This window comes from Hippoglossus stenolepis, chromosome 7 (genome assembly GCF_022539355.2).
Source record: "Hippoglossus stenolepis isolate QCI-W04-F060 chromosome 7, HSTE1.2, whole genome shotgun sequence".
Lineage (NCBI taxonomy): Eukaryota > Metazoa > Chordata > Actinopteri > Pleuronectiformes > Pleuronectidae > Hippoglossus > Hippoglossus stenolepis.
Genome location: NC_061489.1, coordinates 12693484 through 12714063, shown reverse-complemented (window position 1 = coordinate 12714063; position 20580 = coordinate 12693484). Strand labels below are relative to the sequence as shown.

The 20580-nt window shown below is 40.5% G+C and overlaps 4 protein-coding genes across 5 annotated transcripts; 2 read left to right on the top strand and 2 right to left on the bottom strand.

Annotated features, from left to right (window-relative positions):
- The first annotated feature begins 100 nt into the window (after positions 1-100).
- On the top strand, positions 101-3003 carry nudcd2 (NudC domain containing 2). The gene is made up of 4 exons (XM_035160692.2): positions 101-561; positions 1493-1541; positions 1637-1788; positions 2551-3003. Exons 1-4 carry the CDS (start codon positions 373-375, stop codon positions 2632-2634), a joined length of 474 nt encoding a protein of 157 aa, XP_035016583.1. The 5' UTR covers positions 101-372; the 3' UTR covers positions 2635-3003.
- On the bottom strand, positions 2967-7399 carry ccng1 (cyclin G1). Its single transcript, XM_035160691.2, has 6 exons — positions 7179-7399; positions 5378-5641; positions 5029-5282; positions 4620-4698; positions 4239-4349; positions 2967-4113 (listed from the first exon to the last, which is right to left on the bottom strand). Exons 2-6 carry the CDS (start codon positions 5639-5641, stop codon positions 3922-3924), a joined length of 900 nt encoding a protein of 299 aa, XP_035016582.1. The 5' UTR covers positions 7179-7399; the 3' UTR covers positions 2967-3921.
- Positions 7400-7965: 566 nt separating this feature from the next.
- Positions 7966-16527, bottom strand: LOC118111905 (septin-8-A). 2 transcript variants are annotated; one of them, XM_035160687.2, is made up of 10 exons: positions 16370-16527; positions 14656-14770; positions 14330-14525; positions 13729-13915; positions 13473-13634; positions 12489-12585; positions 12076-12244; positions 11302-11434; positions 11013-11203; positions 7966-8692 (listed from the first exon to the last, which is right to left on the bottom strand). In XM_035160687.2, the coding sequence occupies exons 1-10, from the start codon at positions 16397-16399 to the stop codon at positions 8638-8640; spliced, it is 1335 nt and encodes a 444-aa protein (XP_035016578.1). In that variant the 5' UTR covers positions 16400-16527; the 3' UTR covers positions 7966-8637. The 2 variants fall into 2 exon arrangements, with proteins under 2 accessions (XP_035016578.1, XP_035016579.1); XM_035160688.2 differs by lacking the exon at positions 7966-8692 and adding an exon at positions 9040-9663.
- A 1059-nt stretch (positions 16528-17586) lies between these two features.
- sowahab (sosondowah ankyrin repeat domain family member Ab) lies at positions 17587-20203 on the top strand. The gene has a single exon (XM_035160685.2). It carries the CDS (start codon positions 17976-17978, stop codon positions 19347-19349), a length of 1374 nt encoding a protein of 457 aa, XP_035016576.2. The 5' UTR covers positions 17587-17975; the 3' UTR covers positions 19350-20203.
- The last annotated feature ends 377 nt before the right edge of the window (positions 20204-20580 follow it).

Genomic DNA, 20580 nt, shown 5'->3' with positions numbered 1-20580 from the left:
ACATATGTCTCTCGTTGTTTTCTACTGTTGTTCCGTTTATGAGACAGCAGATGGCGCTGCAGCCATATAGTTGTTTACAATCGGAAATGGAAGCAACGCAGAGAAGAAGAAGTTTCGAGAGCTGGAGGGGCAAAATGAGTGAATCATATTTTGAGCTTTTACATTTTAATTAGTTGGACTTGATGTTTTCCAGGTTCCAGTTCAACTCAACCAACAGAAACAAACTATTCTTCATGTCGCCCATGTTCCGTCGTCAGTGCGTAAACAGCGGCGAAGACTGACTGCGCAGCAAACTGTTAGCATAACTTCTCTGCTAGCCGGCAGAGCTAACCGACCGGTTAGCCGACCTGTCAGCCGGAGTGGAGCCGCAGCATGTCGGTGCACTTCGACGAGAGGAGCGGCGTCGTCCCCTGCAAGACCGACTGGGGCTCCTGGTACCAGACCATGGAGGAGGTGTTCATCGAGGTCCAAGTGCCGCAAGGGACCAGGGCCAAGGAGGTCAAGTGCCGCCTGGGATCCAGAGACATCGAGCTGCAAGTGAAAGGACAGGAAATATTCAAGGTAGTAAAAAGATGTGTGATCTAAACTAAGCAGGTGTTGTTTACATTTTCTGCCTTCGGGTTTTTAGTAAATAACTGTGATTAAAATGACGAAGAAGCCCTGATCTAAACATGTCAGCTAACTGTGGGTGTTTTAGAATTATACTCTGAGAGTGGAAGTACTTGTTTTGTTGTTGATTTGAGCAGTATCTGATATTATGTCATGTTAAATCAGGAAAAGTTAGAGTGAGATTACTTATATTAATACTTTTTAAGTTAGTTAGTTCCAGGATATAGTACTGTACATGCTGACTCACTGTAAACGCTTCTTGCATCATCACTCTATTGCTGTTGATGTTGGCTGGTCCAATTGAGCATGGAGTCAAATCGGGCCAATTGTTTGGTTATTTGGAATAAATGAATTATAATTCAAAGACAAAATTTGGAAACTGCAAGTTCAGATTTGGATCTTTGACAAATACAACAATGTTTTCAAATTTAAAAACAAGTGTAGCCAGACCCTGGCCAAAAGTTTGAAACTGACAAAATATAATCTGAAAGCGAAAGATTTTTATACAAAAGAATTCCTGAATTTAATCGAACAAAAAATAGGCCCTGGTTTGGAATCATACCTGTTCATTCCCTGAATGGATGAATTCAAATCTGAATGTCAAAAATGATCTGTTGGGCAGACTTAAAATCAGTTTCTTCTCCATTCTTTGCAAAACTCAAGCAGTTATGAGTCCTTTCTTCATATTCCACCTGGGACAGATTAGTATCATGCAAGGAAAAGAGTAAAGGAAGTAATGGTAAAAGTTGGACTTAAGTTAAACCCAACTCATAGTGATCCCTCTTACATTGGGTCCTACTGTAAAGTGAAATCACTACTTTATATCAAGCTTGACTGAGAACACGTACATTAACCTCACACTCTCTTTTTCCTGCTCTCCCAGGGAAAGTTGTTTGACATAACTGTGTCTGATGAGGCAACATGGACACTAGGTGAGTTGCATACCTTTAAGAACTGTACTCCGACATCAATTGAGAAAAGCTACACGTTTATCTTCTTTCATGTTTTGTCTGTTTTCCATCTTCAGAGGACAGGTCTCTCATCCGTATCATTCTGATGAAGACCAACAGAGAGGCGGGGAACTGCTGGTCCTCTCTGCTGGAGGGGGAGTACTGTGCAAACGCCTGGGTCCAGGACCAGATGCAGAGGAAGCTCACACTGGAGAGGTTCCAGCGGGAGGTTAGTTTGATGTCGTGCTATTTGAAGGGTCATGGTGTTTGGTGCAAAGTCCGTTTTCTTAGTTATCAACTGTACACCTGTCTTACTCTACATATGCCATATTGCCACTGCTTTGTTAGTCTGGTTGGTACTACTTTGTTGTAAGCCACCCATTTAAGTTAAAAAAATTGGTTTTTCAACAAATTTACAAAGGTTTAAATAGGATATAAGTCACCAAAAGACATATTTAGGGTTGCCAGGATGTGAAATATCACTTTGGGTTTTGATCATTAAATCTGCAGTTGTGTTAATAAGATGCTAATAAATGAATTAAAATCCAGATTGTCTACAGTTCTTTTTAAGAAATAAGTGGTCTAATGATTCAAACAGTTTTCACAATCTGGTAACACACAAGTAGTTCTTATTCTTGTCTGACAACTCATTTTGAGTTCTGGTAAATGGTGTATTAATGCTTTCTAAAGCCATTGTTTACAGTGTATATGGAATGAGATAGGAGGGGTAACACCACATTTAACAGTTCCTAAAATGTTTATTTCACTGATGTGATTTGTGTATCCAGAGGAACAAAGTAATGGCGTTTTTTTTTAACCATTTGTACTTATTAAACTGATTTTGAAGTAGGTTTAAGAAAAATGGGCCATGAATTCTCAGATTCAATTACATATTCAGCCTAAATTTGTCAAACGAATGAAAAATGTATGCTGGTACTGAATGGAAACAGGCTTCCTGGTAATTTAATACTTATACTCTGCGTTTTGCCAGAATCCTGGATTCGACTTCAGCGGTGCAGAGATCTCTGGGAATTTTGCTGGCGGTGGTCCTGACTTTTCCAGTTTACAGAAGTGACCCTCACTGTGATGTCAAAAACATTTCACACTTAAACACTACAGGACATCTATGACAGTGGAACAGTGGATCCATCAGACTGTCTGCTACATGAAGCCGGAAGTTTTGCTTTCAGAAGTACTTTCACATCGAGCTGTCAACAAGACAGAATTGTTTGAAAAAGCAAGTTTTCCTTTGTTTCTTCTGCCTCTTTCGCAACGGAGAACAGATTTTTTTGGGCCAAATTTGGCAAGTTGCAATGTGTATGGGGTAAAACAGCTGATTGATATGTTGGATCCGTTTGTAAAAAGCCTTTGAGAATGATAATCTTTCAATGAAGAGACTAACAGCAATAGCTTTTCAATAAAGTTTTATTGAAAGGTACAAGTACATTGGTTAACCAGATGTTGTATTCAATAAGCAATTTTGAATTTGAGAACACATTTAATTTCTCACTAAAAGAAACTTATACTAAACAGGGAAACTGGCAAAGAAAAGTCAATACGAATTCCAATCCACATTTCCACTGCAACAACCCATTTTTTTAGTGTTCTCTGTATAATTGACAACTGAAATCATCAATACACTTGTTTGTGTCCACAAATTAAGAATTGGTGAAAACAACTAATCTGCAACCTCTGCTAACATTACGGCTCAAATAGTACTTTTAGCCGTTTGTGACAGGAATGTCACTAGCCTCTATTCACTGGAGAAAACCAGAGTTCCCTTCGCTGTGAACGTAAAAAACAAAAAAATCACCTTGGGTAGGAGTGTGCATTTAGGACAGTTCAGCAACCTAGGGTGGGAGTTAAGGATTTTGGGCCCGATTTCTTGGTTCCATTTTTGCTGTTCGCAAAATCCTTCTCCCTCCTCTTCCACATGGTGGACTGAGGACCTAGGTGGTTCTATACTTAATTGCTTAAAACCAGCAACCCGTTCCAGGAAAGGCCAAACATCTTGGTACGGATTAAAACAAGAACATACTATACACGTGTGCAAGAAAACTCAAATCAAGAAAGTAATACTTCAGACTAATGTCCTGCATTAGGAAAACCTTTGACAGGGCATTACTCTAAGTTCTACGGGAAGATGAATATTGTGCATTTCATTTCTGCATGATTACAAACTTGAGGAAAACTTTTCCTTAAAGAAATCCACCATCAGCGATGAAGATCTGTAAGGAAAATAATAGGTGTAGTACATGGGTGACCTTACAGCAAGACACCACAAAGTTACATTCAATCTGAGCAAGACAATTTGTTGTATATTTTCTCCCCATGTAAGGTCACCCATCTGTACCCCCAGGTTTTAATAAGCTGATTCGGGTATGGTGGGAAGATGAGCGATCTTGTAGTAGCTATGCTTCAGCTGACGGGCAGTTCTACCCGAGATGGTCCAGCGAAGTCTCTGGGTGGTCGGTTTGGAGCACTTGGTGGTGGCGTATTCAGCCAGACATTTCCCAACCAACTCCCGCACACAAACCAGGTCCCCATCTCTGATCTGCACAGAAGCAATACACACAAAAAAACTCAATTGTGGCAGCACATCTGAGCTGTATCGCTATTACTTCTAAGTTGTTTTGTGCAGCACATAGAGGCATGTTTATGAAAATAGTTGGTGCTTACTTTCAGCTGCTGCTGCAGACCTTTCAGGGCCTCTGATATTTTGTCAGTGTCCTCAGGGTCGTGTTGTTCCTGGGCCTCATAACACAGCAGAGCCATGGCAAGCAGAGATGGCTGCAGATAAAGAGAGAAGACATTCTTAAAAACCAAAAACTGTCAACACAGGCACCAGGTTTGTCTGAGAAAACCAGCCCAGAAAACATGACACCATCTGACAACAGTTTGAGATGACCTACTTTATACTTTAGCGGTTTTGTTTATCGTGTCAAATTGCTAGCAAAGTGAAGCTGCTGGATAGAACTAATTCCTTGAACATAATAAATAAAATATTAGACTGCAAACAGGCCATCTTAAAATGTTGAGAGACCGGTTATTTTAGCCTACCTTTATTTTAGAGAAGACAAATGAGCAGTGACAAGCTTTTAGCTGAGCTTCCAGTCTCTCAAGACTCAGGATCTTCTTGCTGGAAAAGGGAAAATTCTGTTAGTGTCAAGACTCCAACTTATATCTAAAATGATATGAGGCAGAGGCCACTAGATTAGATATGTCTGCTCTAGTGAAATCAAAAACGACAATAAGACTGATTTTAAATTAAGTACAACACTGTTTTTTTATGTATCACATCTGAATAATCTTCATGATTTAAAGTAGGACTGTGCCTGTTAGCCTTAGAATATTTCTGGCTAGTGTTCACTTCAAAGCCAAATATGAGAAGACACATTTTAGTAGCGTAAACATAATCTTGTTGAGTCACGGTTCAGCCCTGCAGGTTGATGTGACCATCCGTCCTTACCTCTCAGCGTCGAGCTGCTCCTGGATGTGGCTGTGAAAGAGGCGGAGGAAGCGGAGCGCTGTGGGGGCCTTCACCTTCCAGTAGAGCTTCTCCATGATGATCTTCTCCATCCTCATCATGTCAGACACTGTGAAGCGATTCTGACTGATGCGGATCAGTTCATTGGCCAGAGGCAGGTTCTTTTCCTCTTCAGAGGACTTCACAGCAATATAGAAGCAGCACAGGCCCACACAGGACAGGTGTTTTGGCTGAATCTGTAGAGCACAGAAGAGAAAATAAGAGTAGAGACATTTTTTTAAACAAATATAGTCAAGCAAAATGATAAAAATGATCTTTTCTGTGTACAAACCTTCATTACTGATAGGAATCGATCCAGTATGCTGATGGCCAGTGAGAAGCTATCTGAGCTGAAACCAAAGAACCTGGTCAGAGAGAGCAGGTCCTTCACCTCCAGCTCCCGGAGTCTGGCGGTCATCCTGAGGCCGTTGTCCTGGGCGCAATCAATGAGCCTCAAGCCGCTCAGCTTTGGTTGGTATCGGCCCTCTAGATCTGTTAGAGCCTTCAGCTGAACGGCAAAGGGTTGTGTTCCAGGTCCTGTTACTGTGTCAATCATCTGTGCAGAAAAGAAAGTAGAGCTGAATAATACTGAATAAATCAAACTTAATCACGAGCATGTCGCTATTATATGTATGGATCAGGGAAGAACCCATCCAGGATTTTTTAAACTTTATTCAACAATGCTGGAGAGGTAATTTTTTCACATGTTCATTGATTTCTCAGAGAATAATTCATGGATTTCGATTATTATTCTTTTTTTAAATCAGCCATGTTTAGGGGACTGATTTATGAGTGTGTACAATTTGGTGCACATCCAAATAACAATCCATATCTAGTCAATTTAAATGTGGTTTCATAAGGGGACTGTTGAGCCTTGGCAGAGGTATGCACTCTTCTGGTAATTTGTACTATATTTTATCAGATTTCTCAGGACTAGTTAAGTGACCATGCTGATTGTGTGACTATAAAAATGTATGTAATATTTAGCAATTATAGATTATAGCTACATATACTAAAGATTAAACTTTAAGTTGATTATTCACTTAAAAACCTTATGGGGAGTTTAACAAGACACTGTATTGGGTAATATGGTCTCTAGAGGGGAAAAAATACAAGAAACAGATACAAAATGCCTGTAACACAGTGAATTAAATGATAACTCTGTGATCCAAGAGCAGACATGTTCTTTCAAGATCACTAAATCCGAGTAAATATCTAACCTTTAATATACATGTATCAATAAGTCTTCTACCAATATCATTTATAGCTCAGACCAATGAGGGGAAATATTCAGGTTCAAATACAGGGCTGTTACATTATCCAATTGTATTTTAATATAAATGGTTTAGAATTTAAAATCAATGTAGGTTGTACTTAATGTAATAAGAATAGATCTGATTGCGCAGGAGTGGCTGAGACATGCATTGCTTTCAAATGTGCATGTTATCCTGATCAAGGCTTTTTCACAGCAGCTGCCATTGAACTGGACGAGACCGGCTGTGGAAACACACACCGACACACACACACACACACACACACGGGCACACACAACAGAGGCCACAAAGATCACCACTATCTGTTATAATGTGTGAACATATTCAGGTCGGGGTATAAAGCCAAATGATCGTGTCCTGTTTGAGCAGCTTTATGACACCGGGTCACCGCATTAGGCTTCAGGTCGTGAGCGTAACAGGGTAACCAGAGTCATGTCGGGACATGTCCCTGCCGCACACACTAATGGAGAGCTAACGCTTGACAACAAACCCCAGGGAGTTTACACCCGTTACACTATGAAACCGGGACTGGAACTCGAACCCACGACACTGTAGGGACGGTGTCTGTTTACCGTTACACCCAATGACGGCGGAGGAAAAAGGTCAAACTAATTTTAACGTAAAGGACGTAGCTGTTAGCTACAGCTGCTAACGCTGGCGATCAGTTTCCACTGTTCAGAGAGTAAAGCTAGTGTGCGACATGCTACTGACCCACACACACGCAACACCGTGACATGAGGTCATAGACTTGCCTGGTGTCATTAAAAGTTAAACATGTTGTTGGTTAACGGGAGAGAGAAGAAAGAATAGTGAACTTACCTTGTCTCGAGTTACGCTGCCTTAAATATTATGGAAAATCAACGGTGGGGAAAAAAAGCCTCCACGCGTTTCAAACAAGCGAGTAAAAATAAGTTTAAAACACACAAAAATGTAGGTATGAACTTTGATTAAAGAAAGTTTTAAGCGGAGGATTGTTTCTGCCTCTGCACACCCCCCTACCCTTGGCGTGAGGCGACGGGGAAAAGGGCAGCTGACGTACAAACGTTGCCATAAAACCATGCCCATGTCCGAACATTGTGAGCCGTCATTGGTCACACCACCAATGACGCTCATGCTGCTGAATGACAATTGGCTACATTTACAGGCATTCTCGATTAAAGCCCGCCCTTCACAAACAGGAGGACCAATCACTGTTAGGGAGGCGGGACTATGTTGTTTTTTGATTAATCATGAAATAAAATGATAAATTAATGAAGCGAGGTTTACTTGTACTTCCATAAAGTGACAATATAGATACGATTTAAACACTATCGAGCTTCTTACTCTAGCAATCGATAAAATAAAGGCTATGAAAAGATGCACTTTACAACAAATCAGGAAAAACTGCAAATGTGTCATTTTTATGTAAAACTTTAGGATTTCTTCTAAATGAAATTCACTGACTGTGTATATTGAGCAAGCATTAACACGCAAAGCCGCCTCTTCTTTTTAAAAGGGACATCCACTGGCAGGTTTCTGGAACAATCTGGAAAGTGCTGAGACCACAGCAACAACAACATGTTTTCTTCTCTGTCTATGGGAGCGGTTATAGAGAAAACAACACACATTTTCAATAAAGTAACTCTTTATTAACCAAGGATATACAAATCTTGTCATGGGCCCACTCACACCCACCATACAGATTTACTGACACAGGTTTAATCCTGAATTGGTCTACATCTAGGCTTATTTAATGTAACAGCATTACATACAAGTCTGAAACTAAGAAATACTCCCAGCTACATCTTTCAGACACAAAATAAGGGTTTGACATGTAAACATGATAATGTACCTTTTATAATGAGTAAATATATTTGTACTATGATTGATTTAAAGTGCATGTAAATCATAATATAATGCTCAATCTGTACAACCTTTAACAGCAATTCTACGTCACTTTATAGTATACTTTATACTTCACAGTGTAAACTGTCCTCAGTCAAAAACTACAAGCAAAACATGGCAGATTAGAGAAGGTAGCACATTTAGTACAAAAACGGAAAGTTTGGCTATGACGACGTTTTAATCATCATGGGAATGAAGGTTAAGAGCCATGCGGAGACCATGCTACAGAGCACTGCTTAAAAGTTTCAAGGAGAGTTTAGTAGACAGGGAAGACTGCAGACTGACTCACCTCCAGGGATGTTAAGTGCATTTCTATAAAACTTGTTATTTCACATTGTGAAAATAATACACTTCATTGTTAGTCTGTGATCATTTTGCTGTGGTAGAAAATCTTCTAATTCAAATTCCTTCCTGAGGTTAAGGAGCAGGCAGATGGAAGACTAAAGAAGCTATGGAAAGGAAAGAAAAAACATTTTAATGAACAAGCAAGTCTATAGATTAATTAACAGCACAATGTATTTACAACTGAGATTTAGTGCAAATGATAAAGTTAAATCAGCATTTTGTTATTTATCCTGTTTATTACCACCGACTGAAGTCAAAAGCAAAACTGAAGCTAGAATTAAACGACTCAGACAGAAACACTGTTAATAAACCAAAAGGATCATAAACCATGTTTGGGAGATGACAGTAGGTACAATATGAATCATACAAATGACTGATGTGATGGGAAGGGAGGACTGAAAGAACTAAAGGGGTTTGGGTTCTGCTGACATAGAGATAAACCGATCCTCTATTTGTGTTTTCAATCATAATTTTTTATTGTAATGAAGGCAAAATATTTGCTGGTTTCCAGACTCACTGTACAAAAATTCAATTATTTTCTCAGTTTTATAACAATGCAATGAGTGGTGGTTAGATGATTCAATTATCTTACCTAATCATCTAACTACAGAATTATCTGACCTCAAATAATCTAACTACCAACAATTAAAAAAGATCAACCATCAGTATTTTTATATCCACTATCAAACATTATCTATTACAAAAAGAGATTCTGACTCAGTCTCCTGAATCTATGAAGTGCTTTCAGTGTCTGAGAAATATGGACTTCAGAATTTGGACACATTCATGGACAGAAAATGAAAAATCACACGCTTCATCTTATGAAAACAGTCCACAGATTTGTTATCATGTGTCCCGCAGAGTCAGCACCAGGAACAAATTAAACACACTGAGCAAAGCTACCTTTTTGATCCAAAAGTACACAGTGGCTTAGAGCCACCCCATTATTCAGGCTCACATACGTGCACCGTCACTGTGTCATTGAGTCCACACATACAGTGTCAGTAAGTTATAACAGCCTGTTTTTCCCATGCTGACGGTGGACACATTCCTGGATGTTTGATCCATAATTCAACTGAAAGGGGAAAAGAAATAAGACAACATATGGAATAAAGAAAAAAAATGCAGGATTTGAAGTATGGTAGAAATCAATAGAAAAAATGAAAGACAGGAATGTAACAGTGTTGTAACTTCTTTAAGCATCCATTTTCTGTCAAAAAATGTCATCTGGAGAGGTTGAGAGGTCCAACTAGACATTTCTGTTGTATTAAGTGTGAGGGGCAACTTCAACATTCATGGAGATTTTAGCTTCCTGTTTAAGTTGCATGTTGGAAAACGCAACACATCTTTGTTTTATTAAAACAAACACATATAATCCAGTTTATAATCATTAAGTGTGGACAAAAGGTATGAAGATGTGAAAGACAATCAATCAATCATTGTAAACTGAGCAAAGACTTCTCTTAAACTTGCAACGTACGCAAATGTGTTCCCCAGTACTTTCAACCCCTATACATAAATGTTTTCAGCTCCATATTAAAAACATGTTACAGAGAATTTCAGTGTATTCTTCTAACACTGATTAATTGTTTAAAAGACCTTATATCTAAATATCCATGCACATTCAGAATGAAATAAGGCAGCAGTGGGTTTAAAAGTTTTTGACACTTGCATTATCCAATACAAATCTATTCTCTACCGTAACAATTAACTTCTGGGTCTAAAACTAGCTTGTATATTGTAGCCAATGGATCACTGGCTGCAGCATTTGAGAAGTAGATATAGATACAGAGTTGAAATTACATCTTGAGCTCAGTGTGCCATTACACTGGCTACATTCATATTTTCACTTACTGTGTAAAGGCTCTTGAAGCCAGTGAAAACTTAACCAGGCTTCTGTGTTTGTGTATATTTGGGTCTATATAACTAAATTAATCCTGATAGTTAATGTCTCCACCTGCAGAAATGACTATGATTCTATGTGGGGTGTCTGAGCACGATCTGCCTGAGCATTAGTGTGACCAGTTAAACGTAAACAGAAGTGCCCCTGCCTGAGATACAGTCTGCCAGGTCAGCCTGCAGAGACACAAGCATCAGGCAGTGTCATGCAAGCTGTGAGCCTTCTTACTGTGTCTGGGCACACAGTGTCAGTCTGAATCTGTGCCTGTATCAGTTTCTGAGCCAACATGGCTCCTGGGAAGATAACAATTTCTCATTGATCACAATGTACACCTCCCTCCTCTGTCCAGACTGACTTAAAGAATATATGAATATAATGTTTGTGTGACAAATAACAGGTTATCCTTGACCTGCTTGAGAGATCATTGTGATTAACTTTGTTTGCAGTATTATTTGCTTTTAAATCCACAAAGAAACCAGTTGAGCAGCAATGCAACTCAAACACATACAGAAAAGCAGACTTACTTCTTCTTGTCCTTGTCCTTCTTGAAAGGCTGTTGTGAGCAGCCCTGCAGTGCCTGTCCCATCAGCGTCTCAGCTGCAACCTTTCTTCTGTTGAAGGCGTTCATCTCTTCCTCCAGTTCCCGTCTTTTCTCTTCCAGATTCTTCTTTTCATCCTGGTGCATCCGCTTGAGCTGCTCGAACCTCTCATGAAGCTAGAGATGATGACGATAATGATGGGACAGTGCACAATGTGAGGCAAACCAGTGGTGGTGTGTTTTCATCAATTTTATTTCATGATGTCAGTCCTCACCTCTTTTTCCTTTTCTTTCAGCTCCGCTTCTGTCTCCTTCACTTTGCTGACAAACATCTGCCTCATTTCTTCCTCTTTGCGCTGCAGCTCCACAATGAACTCCTTCCTCTTGGCTTCGTATGTCTCCTGAAGGCTGATGATCGAAAGGATGGAAACGTTCAATTCAATCTGAAGCCATTTATGAACAGGACTAGTAAGTAGTAGTAGACTAGACGGCTGTAACACCAGCAGAGCTGCTAGTGCTCCGGGTGTATCCAGCATCATCCACTGTCTCAAAATTGCATGCGTTTAACAAAGGCTGATATTTTGTCCTGTCTCTGATGTTTGGGGTCAATGTTGTCTCCTCCGCTCCAATGAATAATTAAAATATTATCATGAATTTTGTTGATAATAAATAAGATATAAATCTTGGTAAAATTACTATAGTTTGTGTATCAGTACTTTTTGAACAATACTGATCATTTGGGTCAATTGTGATCCAAAATTTCCCCACTATTTCATCTCTATTTCCAACTTAAAAGAAAGGTACATTCTTTGTCTTAATTTGTCTGTGGACACAGAACACAGATATGGTCAATCAGGACATGAATGTGATACAGTGACCTAAGTTACCCTACAGGAATCTAATCTGAATTAATTCATTTACATTTCACCAAGTTACATAAACATGGATTTCAATGTGCTGTTAAAAAATATTAATTTATCAGCGGTTGTGGCCTCTCCACTGAGGTAAATCGCCCAAATGCATTTCAACAGCATTATGCCTGAATTCACCTGAAGGACTGGCTGTCAGGGCCTGTGTCCTTGAAGCCCATCTCTTCCAGCTTGCAGCGACGGTAGAGTTCATAGTGCCGAGCGTGCGTTTGATCACGGAGATCCTCCATGTTCACACGCAGCAGCATCTCCCTCAGCTTCACAAAGTCACAGTGGTTTTCATTCTCCACTGGAAAAGAAGAGAAAAGGCTTGGTTATTTAACCTTTTTGCTTTTACTGAAAATCTTAATTGTCAACTCTGAGTTTACTGCGCTTGTAAGAAAGAGAATCAGGATAATTATATATATAATGATATAATTATATTACATCTTATCTGGAAAACTAATAATAGTTCAGCAGCAGGCGTCGGACTAATTAGCTCTACTGTCTGAGAGAATTTAATGATGCTTGTCAAATCAAATCAGTGGACTCACCCTGTACTATTCCCCAGGGGTACAGTCTCGCTTTCACCATCTTATTTCCTACTTTAACGTCTTCTACACTTCCAACCATAGCGAAGGGAAGATGTGTCTGAAACATAAAGCAATAATACAGTGTGGTTAAAATTATAGATCTTCTTTCATATGCAAGATCAAATTTTTTTTATTACAACATGTATGGATTCAAAGTTTGACTTTTATTGTGCTACGCAATCTCCAACTTTGCTGTAACAATCATTAAATGATATTCATGATAATCTGACTGACACAATATAACCCGCGCCATGGAGTTATGTTTTCGTCTGCGCCCGTTTGTTAGTTTGCAGGGTTATCAAAAACTACTTAATGATTTCCATAACATTTTGTGGAGGGGTCAGCTGAGTTCTACTAGAATTACTACCACTATATTATCATATTTCTCTATGTAGAATGCTGAAAAAACACTGATCCAGATATGTGGGCAGTGATTCAGAAGCAGAGTGATTCCTCTGCCAAGGCCCAGCAGTCCACTTGTGAAAGCACATTTAAATTCACTAGATCCAGATTTTTATTTGGATCTGCACCACATTGAAGACACTCTCAGATTTTTCTCACCAAGATCCAATAATAATTCTCTGAGAAATCCGCCCTGCACGGATCTGCACCAAAATGTAATGGGTTCTTTCCTGACCCATGCCGCACCTTTTCTCCCACCTTTTTGTTGTAATCCGTGCAGTAGTTTTTGCTTAATCCTTCTAAATAACAAACAAACGCAGATGAAAACATAACCTCTATGGCGGCGGTAAAGATAGGTACAGGCTAAAAGAGAGAACAGTGGTGGGGGAAAGTGAGAATAAACATTAACTTGTAATCTGTCTCCTTATGTGACCGACCAAAAACTGAATATTCCTACTGTTATAACAACAATCACGTACAACATATATATATAACATATACTATGTTTTGCATTGTATATGTGGTTTTATTTCTAGGACTTACATTCATGGAGGAGTTGATCTCTGCAACGGCCTCATCCTCTGTGGGGAACTGATAAATCTGAACTCCGTTGCTGACCAGCTCGCTCATGATCTTGATCTTTAATTTATCCAGTTCACTCTTGGAAACTGTGTCTGCCTTTGCAATGACAGGGATGATGTTCACCTGCATGGAGAAACATAATATTATAGTGACAGACTAGAAAATGAGTCAAATGAACTCTTGAAAGCACACAGTGCAGGACTCTGTGCATGGTTACCTTGCTGTCCAGTTTCTTCATTGTGACGAGATCCAGAGACTTCAGGGAGTGGCCGTTGGGAGCGATGAAATACAGGCAGATGTGGATTCTTGTGTCGTGGTAGTTGAAGAGGGAACGCTTGATTTTCAGCTCTTCCTCAAGATACTTTTCAAACTGGGTGTCAATATACTCAAGAATCGGTTTATAGCTGCAAAAAAAATAAATAAGCATTGTTATTTTGTGCTAACTTTTATGAACATTAAACTTTGAATTGGGTTTTGTTGTCAAAAAGACGTGTAGTATCCTGGTTACAAATTCACACACTAAAATCCCACAGCCAAGAATCCTACAGCCTTTTATGCTGCTGTTGGAGCACTCAAATGTCTATTGAGATTGAATTCGTTCCACCAGTCATTCCCTTATTCCTTTTCTTCGCCTCCAAATTCACATGCCAACAGCCGGGCAGATCTATCTCTCAATTCCATATTGTGTAAGGGTGTTGGCGGAACTTCCAGAGCAAGAGGGAGAAATGATTAATAGCTGAAGCTGAGAAGAAATCCACATAGTTATCAGAATGGACACCCTAACGAATTGATAAACAAACATCTAAAAGAATAAGTACCTTTCGTCTTTGTTGATCTGGTCTCCAAACCCGACAGTGTGCACGATGGTCAGCTTGAGGTTGACATTGCTCTCCTGCAGATCGTACGTCTGTGGGCGTAGATGCACATCGCTCTCATAGTGGCTGGCTTCCTCGTTTTCGAATGTCGTATTGAAAAGAGTGTTCATCAGCGTTGACTTGCCTATCCCTGTCTCGCCTAGGGAGAAGATAATAATGACACGCCAAGATACAGAGAAGAGCATGCAATGCGTTTGTGCAGCAATCACAATGAATGCATGTCATGTCCAGAGCAATGATCACGAAAGTCCCTCGACTCTTCAACGTACCTACACAGAGGATGTTGAAGCAAAACCCCTGAGCGACTGATCTGCTGACCAGCTGATCTGGAAGACGGTCAAAGCCCACATGGCCTCTGAGCTCCAGGTTTCGCTTTTCTTCACTCTGAGGTATTTGGAAACAGGCAGGACAAAGAATACATTATCATCAATATTTCATTATTTAAGCCTCAAACCAGAAGTATCTCAGGAAACAACGACAAAGCAAAGCAATAAAATGGGAAGGTTAATAAAATCCTTCTGCTGGATCTCGTACCCACATTATACTATCAGGCTTAAAAGCATTCTTTTCAAATGAAGTCACACTGAATTGTCCGTCCTATTAAACATTTCTGTCCGAATATCACAAACCAAATTTGTCTTGTAAGGATTCCTTAAAATGCGCAAGAAATAAAATCCTAATAATCATCTGGATTATCTATATCTAATAAACTATATTAACAGGCTTCAGTTTAAGAGAACAATTTAATGTTTTAGTAACTTTAAAAACACAGAAATTATAACAGATATGATTTTATTCAAACGGTTAGAGATCAAAATACTTTGCGTGCATTGTATTTTTCTAGTGATTTAGCACTACTTGAGTGACAATGACAACTCTCCAGGTTCATTAAAGTCCCCATCCACTTAAAAATGTTTTTTTCTCATTGCAACTCACTTTGGTGTTTGCCCTTTATCGTGCAAAGCTTCATACTAAAAGCCTGTTTTCACACTCATGCAAAGTTTCCCTGTGCAACCTGACACTTTAATTTTAACATGCGTATTTCTGGATGGGGAACTTAAATATAATGCTGACACTAAATAATTTTGTCTATATTTAACGCTAATTACATCTAATGTGTTTTGCCCTGCTTGTACAAGCCTGGGGGGGTTCATCCCTCACATACCAAAAACACCCTGGGATGCTGGCATCTTGCAAAAGGCTCAACATGAGGACTAGGATGCGTTCAGCACAACACAAACACACACACACAAACACACAAAGAGCTCTTTATGTGATGTTATTTCTCAGGGTGGGAGGATATCCAAGCTGCTGGCTGGTACCCTCATCACCCCCCCCTTAACCTACTTCAGCAAACTCTCCCATCATTTGCAGCTCAGCCTGTAAACACAAGGCTAACACACACGTCAGATATGACAGCATTCCTAATGAGCACGTTGGCACGAATTGCATGTCTGGCTGATACACGGTGAGATAGTCGCTGAGCAATGCACCGCTGAGTCTCGAGGAGCTGGAATAGCCCTCACCTGACTGCTACTTATGTTTATCCTCTTAACTCGCCCTCTTGCTTCCTGCTGTCCCTGCTCTCACACACACACGCACACGAGTGGCCCTTGGCGCCGTCCTGTGCAGTGTTCAGCACACACACCTGTCACACGCTGACAGCGGAGTGCCGAAGCTCAGGCTTTGTGCTGCCTCACGCTGCACAGCAACACTTCCATCAAAATGGTCGCACGACGCATCGCTCGTGCTGAACCCTCCTCAGCCTCCATCTCATTCATTAGACATAACGAGCCTCCTCTTCCTCCTCTTCCTCCTCCTCGCCACCACCACCGCAGTGATCCCGCTGCATCCCTCCCGACACATCTCTCCTCATCACCACCTTAAGCTAGACTCTATACATACGCCTGCATCCTCCAGGCCGGCGGGGTTTGACAGCCACCCCGACACGAACAACACCGGATCGTGAATCATCGCACTTACCGCGAAAGCATCCATCTCACTGGCCGCCATCGTCACAAGTGGCCGTGTGCAGGGAGGATTTCTTCAAGCAGAACTGCTCTCCACATCACACACTCCTCTCAATATGGCCACTCGGAGGCAACACCCCCTCGGTGCTAGGGGGCGATGTTGCAACATCTCCGAACAGACTCCTCACTGTGTGTGTGTTTGTTTGTTTGTTTTCTGAACTCGGTGTAAGATTTGATTAACTCACTAAATATTCAGATAACCTGCTCTGGTAGACACGGCCAAGTGTTGCCATGGAAACGTACAGCTATCACGGAAACAATAGAATAATAATAATATATAACACTTAAAGTGCTTAACAAATAAAAGACATACAGATGATATAAAAACAATCCAACCCAGTCATTAAATTATTAATAAAAGGATAAAACACTAGCATTTATAATACCCATTACAATAATAACAACTAATAGAATTAGGTAAAACGAAGGAACGCAATATAAAAGTATGTTTTAAAGGAAGCTACCGTCCTGCTGTATTTCATGGGTGTTCCAGAGCCTCTGAACTTTTGTTTCCAAAGCTCTGTCCTTCTTGGTCTTTAGCTGAGAGTCTGGAACAGGCCCCTGCAAGAGGATCTCTTATTGGTCCCAATGTGGGGAGATGTACCGTGTTACAGCAGTAAAGTTAACAACTATTTCAATTCAAATACATTTTGTTTGTATAGCGCCAAATCATAATATACATTATCTCAAGGCACTTTACAAAGAAGGTCATGACCTTAAAAATAATAGAGAAACACAACTATGTAAAAAAAATAACATATAAACAGAAGTGACTGTGTCTTTAGTCACAATTAGAGGGGGGTTTCCTTGTATTCAAGGGGAAAGGAATTTACAAAATAGCAGACACGTGCTCTTTACATCTTGGTAGATGCAAATTTAAAATCAAAATATATAAATTACAGAAAGCATTACAATGAGAATAGACGGATAGAAGATAGATCAAAAATAAAATAGGTTTCAAAAAAGGAATCATAATAATCCTCACATTAGTCATCCTTAAATAGATGATCAAATATTCCCAGTTTTATTACTTTATTCGATTTAATAAACGCAAGGGTCTTGAAATAGTCTTTTAACTCGTGCAAAAATTCTGTGAAATTGGGGGCGATGATTGATTTATAAGCGCTGATGTCAGCAACTCGTGTACCAAACATTTTCGCCGACTTTCCCGAGTTGTTCCGAGAATCTTCCCAGAAGGGAAGTTCATTTTCCGATTATTCTGACGCCACATGAACGCACAATGGGAGAAGTCGGACAATCCTGCAACAACAGCGACACAGAAAAGTTACATTTCAAGACAGTTCAAGGTCCCTCAAAGGAACTTTTTACGAAGGCTGTCTCCTAGCAACGCGACTCTCATGGCAAAGTAGCTTTTGAAGTGTTTGAGGGTCGTAATGAAAACCGGGTGAGAATGTGGAGGCGCCGGAAGCTGCAGCAGGTTGGTGGAGGACAGAGGAGACGGAGGAGGAGGGGGGAGCGGATAGAGAGGAGATTATCCCTCGGGCTTCATTTGAGCTGTCTGCCGCAGCTTGTCATATTTTCTTCTTCCCCTGGACAAAATGGCTCTGACCCAGGAGTCCGTCCTGTCCTTTTTACTGGAACACGGAGGGAAGGTGCAGAACTCGGAGCTGGTGAACAACTTCAGGAGCCAAATCAACTGCAGCGATCCCGCGGAAAAGCTGCACAATAGAGACCTTTTCAAGAGGCTGGTGAACAGCGTCGCTGTGGTCAGACAGATCGGCGAGGTAAAGTTTGTGGTCGTGAAGAAAAGGTACCAGGACTTTGTCAGAGAGCACGATGCACCGCCCGAAACACCTCTGGACCTCAGTTTCTCCGGCTACACGTCTCCTCGCCGAGCCGAAGCAGCCAGGATGATTTATTCCGACATTGAAAACAACAACATAGACAGCCCACTTAACACGTATTGCAATTATCATTATGGTGGTGATGGCATTCATGTGCCTGCAGGGAGTGTGCGGCAGAGAATACCGTTATCCAGGAGTGTAAGCAGCGTGGAAGCAACCACTGTCAAAGTTTTAAATATCTCCGGAAATCATGAGGTTAAAGCAAGGAAATCTGGAGCTGTATTTGCTGTGATAGCAGTGAAATCCCCTCAGAGAGATCCTGCACCAGCAATACATGGATCACATTACCAAGTGCATGGGCATGAATCTCCAGGCAAGACAATCACTTCGGTAACAGAGGCTTCTCCACCATCAGTAACTCTACATTCTAACTTTCCAGCATGCAAGAAGGATGCAGTGAGGGGACATCAAGTCCCGAAAACCAGACAAACAGAGGACATGCAGCCTCCAGGGTTTCCCCAGGTGAGGCCCCAACACAAGACCACAAGACCACCAGAAGATGCTAAGGACACTGAGTCTGTGCCTTTGGAGCCATTAGCTCATGAGTGGTTGGTGAAGTGTGCTGCTGGACTGTGGGGGCAGATCCATGCTCTGCTGCTGAAGGACACACGGTTAGCACAGAAAAAAGACTTCATGTCAGGTTTCACAGCGCTACACTGGGCCGCCAAGGATGGCAACAGCGAGATGATACACAAGCTCATGAAGATCTCCAGAAAGAGAGGCACTTACATCAACGTCAACAGCAAATCGCACGGAGGATACACTCCATTACACATCGCAGCCATGCACGGCCACACTCAGGTGATGGTTCTGCTTGTGCAGCGGTATGGAGCCAGTGTTAATGAGAGAGATAATGCCGGTAAGAAGGCCTTTACCTACCTGGGTGAAGACGTGTCAGCTGAGGTCAGAGCACTTCTGGGAGGACTGCAGCCGGCTAAGTACAGGGAGAGGACAGAGGAAGACGACTACAGAGAGCACCCCAAAGGCCTCAACACTATAAGTAAACTGTTCCAGCCTCACATAGGGAGGAAACACAAGACTACAGCAAAGTTTGCTCACGACTGGTGACAAAGACATGGATCACATCCATCAGTAAGATGAACAATATCAAGATTGAAAAAGACAATACTATGTCAATTTGTATATTCTGTAAATATAAAACAACCTAAAGCATTGTTAAGCATATGGTTTGGATCAGTTAGTTTATTTTCAAATGTGTAGTCTCTCAGTATTCATCACAAGCTCTCTTTCCTTTACAGTATATCACTACTATTTATGAATTGTATTTATAATCTTTTTTCTTTAAGTGAATTAACAATGATTTTTCACCAATTTAACTTATTTTAATAGCACAATCTGTGATAGTGACCCTGTACATATGCTCATTACCCAAGGTGTATTAAATCCTTCAATTCTTGATTCATAAACTCAGTTTAAGGAAATATTAGAACAGACTTCACTTGGGTAACAGTTGCTGTCAGCACAGTGCACAACAGGTCATACATTAATGATATTCCGATCATCAAAATAAAATCAGTTAAAGTTCTTTACAGAAAACTGTCTTGAGATAACACTTGATACTGATGTAGAGAAATAGTGGTAGAATTTTATAAAAAAAACACTTTTCTACTTCAGTAAAAGCAACAAGGCATGTGGGGCCAGTTGCAGGGAAGTAGTCAGGGTGGTGGAATGTCTCATTAATCAATTTCTTTGTGAACATGAGGTTGTAATAGACGAGATTCCTTTTCTGGGTCAACATGGGGCCCCTTCTCTGGATTGTTGTGGCAAAAAAGACCAGTAATGGGCATTATCAGTCTTGGCCCTGAAACCACATTCTGATCATTTGTTCATATGCACTTTGCAAAGTTCATGTTGGACAAAAAGTATTTGATCTGCGAAAAATTTAAAACTATCGAAGTGTAGGATCATGTCTCCAGAGTTGTTCAGATAACTCAAAAACACAGTTTGTCATTTTTTGACCAATTAAAAATAAAATAAAAACACCTAAACATAGCGATTGATGAGCACAGCATTCTGTGACATTAACACTAAACAACCATGGTTTAATGAAACTTAATCAAATGGTGAAAAGCTGAAGCTTTTTCAAAAACATGTAGTGTCAGTGCTATCATCTGACCCAGAGCAAAACAACCACTGATGACATGAAAGGAGTTGAAGCTCATACAATGAAGCCAAAAGCAAAACAGAACCAGAACAATGTGCTTTGTCTCGTTTTCTGGAAAAGAAACTGCTTGCAAGAACAAAGGCCGGCTCTACTCGTACTGTAGTAGACTGAACT

What these genes read in the sequence shown, in the direction of transcription:
- nudcd2 (XM_035160692.2), top strand. Translation starts at nt 373, where the DNA reads ATGTCGGTGCACTTCGACGAGAGGAGCGGCGTCGTCCCCTGCAAGACC. An exon ending in AAGGACAGGAAATATTCAAG is followed by an intron (nt 562 to 1,492) that starts GTAGTAAAAAGA and finishes CTGCTCTCCCAG; the next exon opens with GGAAAGTTGTTTGACATAAC. An exon ending in TGAGGCAACATGGACACTAG is followed by an intron (nt 1,542 to 1,636) that starts GTGAGTTGCATA and finishes TTCCATCTTCAG; the next exon opens with AGGACAGGTCTCTCATCCGT.
- ccng1 (XM_035160691.2), bottom strand. Translation starts at nt 5,641, where the DNA reads ATGATTGACACAGTAACAGGACCTGGAACACAACCCTTTGCCGTTCAG. An exon ending in TTGTCTTCTCTAAAATAAAG is followed by an intron (nt 4,350 to 4,619) that starts GTAGGCTAAAAT and finishes CTTTATCTGCAG; the next exon opens with CCATCTCTGCTTGCCATGGC. An exon ending in GTCTGCAGCAGCAGCTGAAA is followed by an intron (nt 4,114 to 4,238) that starts GTAAGCACCAAC and finishes GCTTCTGTGCAG; the next exon opens with ATCAGAGATGGGGACCTGGT.
- LOC118111905 (XM_035160687.2), bottom strand. Translation starts at nt 16,399, where the DNA reads ATGGCGGCCAGTGAGATGGATGCTTTCGCG. An exon ending in TGAAGAAACTGGACAGCAAG is followed by an intron (nt 13,635 to 13,728) that starts GTAACCATGCAC and finishes TTCTCCATGCAG; the next exon opens with GTGAACATCATCCCTGTCAT. An exon ending in AGATCAACTCCTCCATGAAT is followed by an intron (nt 12,586 to 13,472) that starts GTAAGTCCTAGA and finishes TTTATGTTTCAG; the next exon opens with ACACATCTTCCCTTCGCTAT.
- sowahab (XM_035160685.2), top strand. Translation starts at nt 17,976, where the DNA reads ATGGCTCTGACCCAGGAGTCCGTCCTGTCCTTTTTACTGGAACACGGA.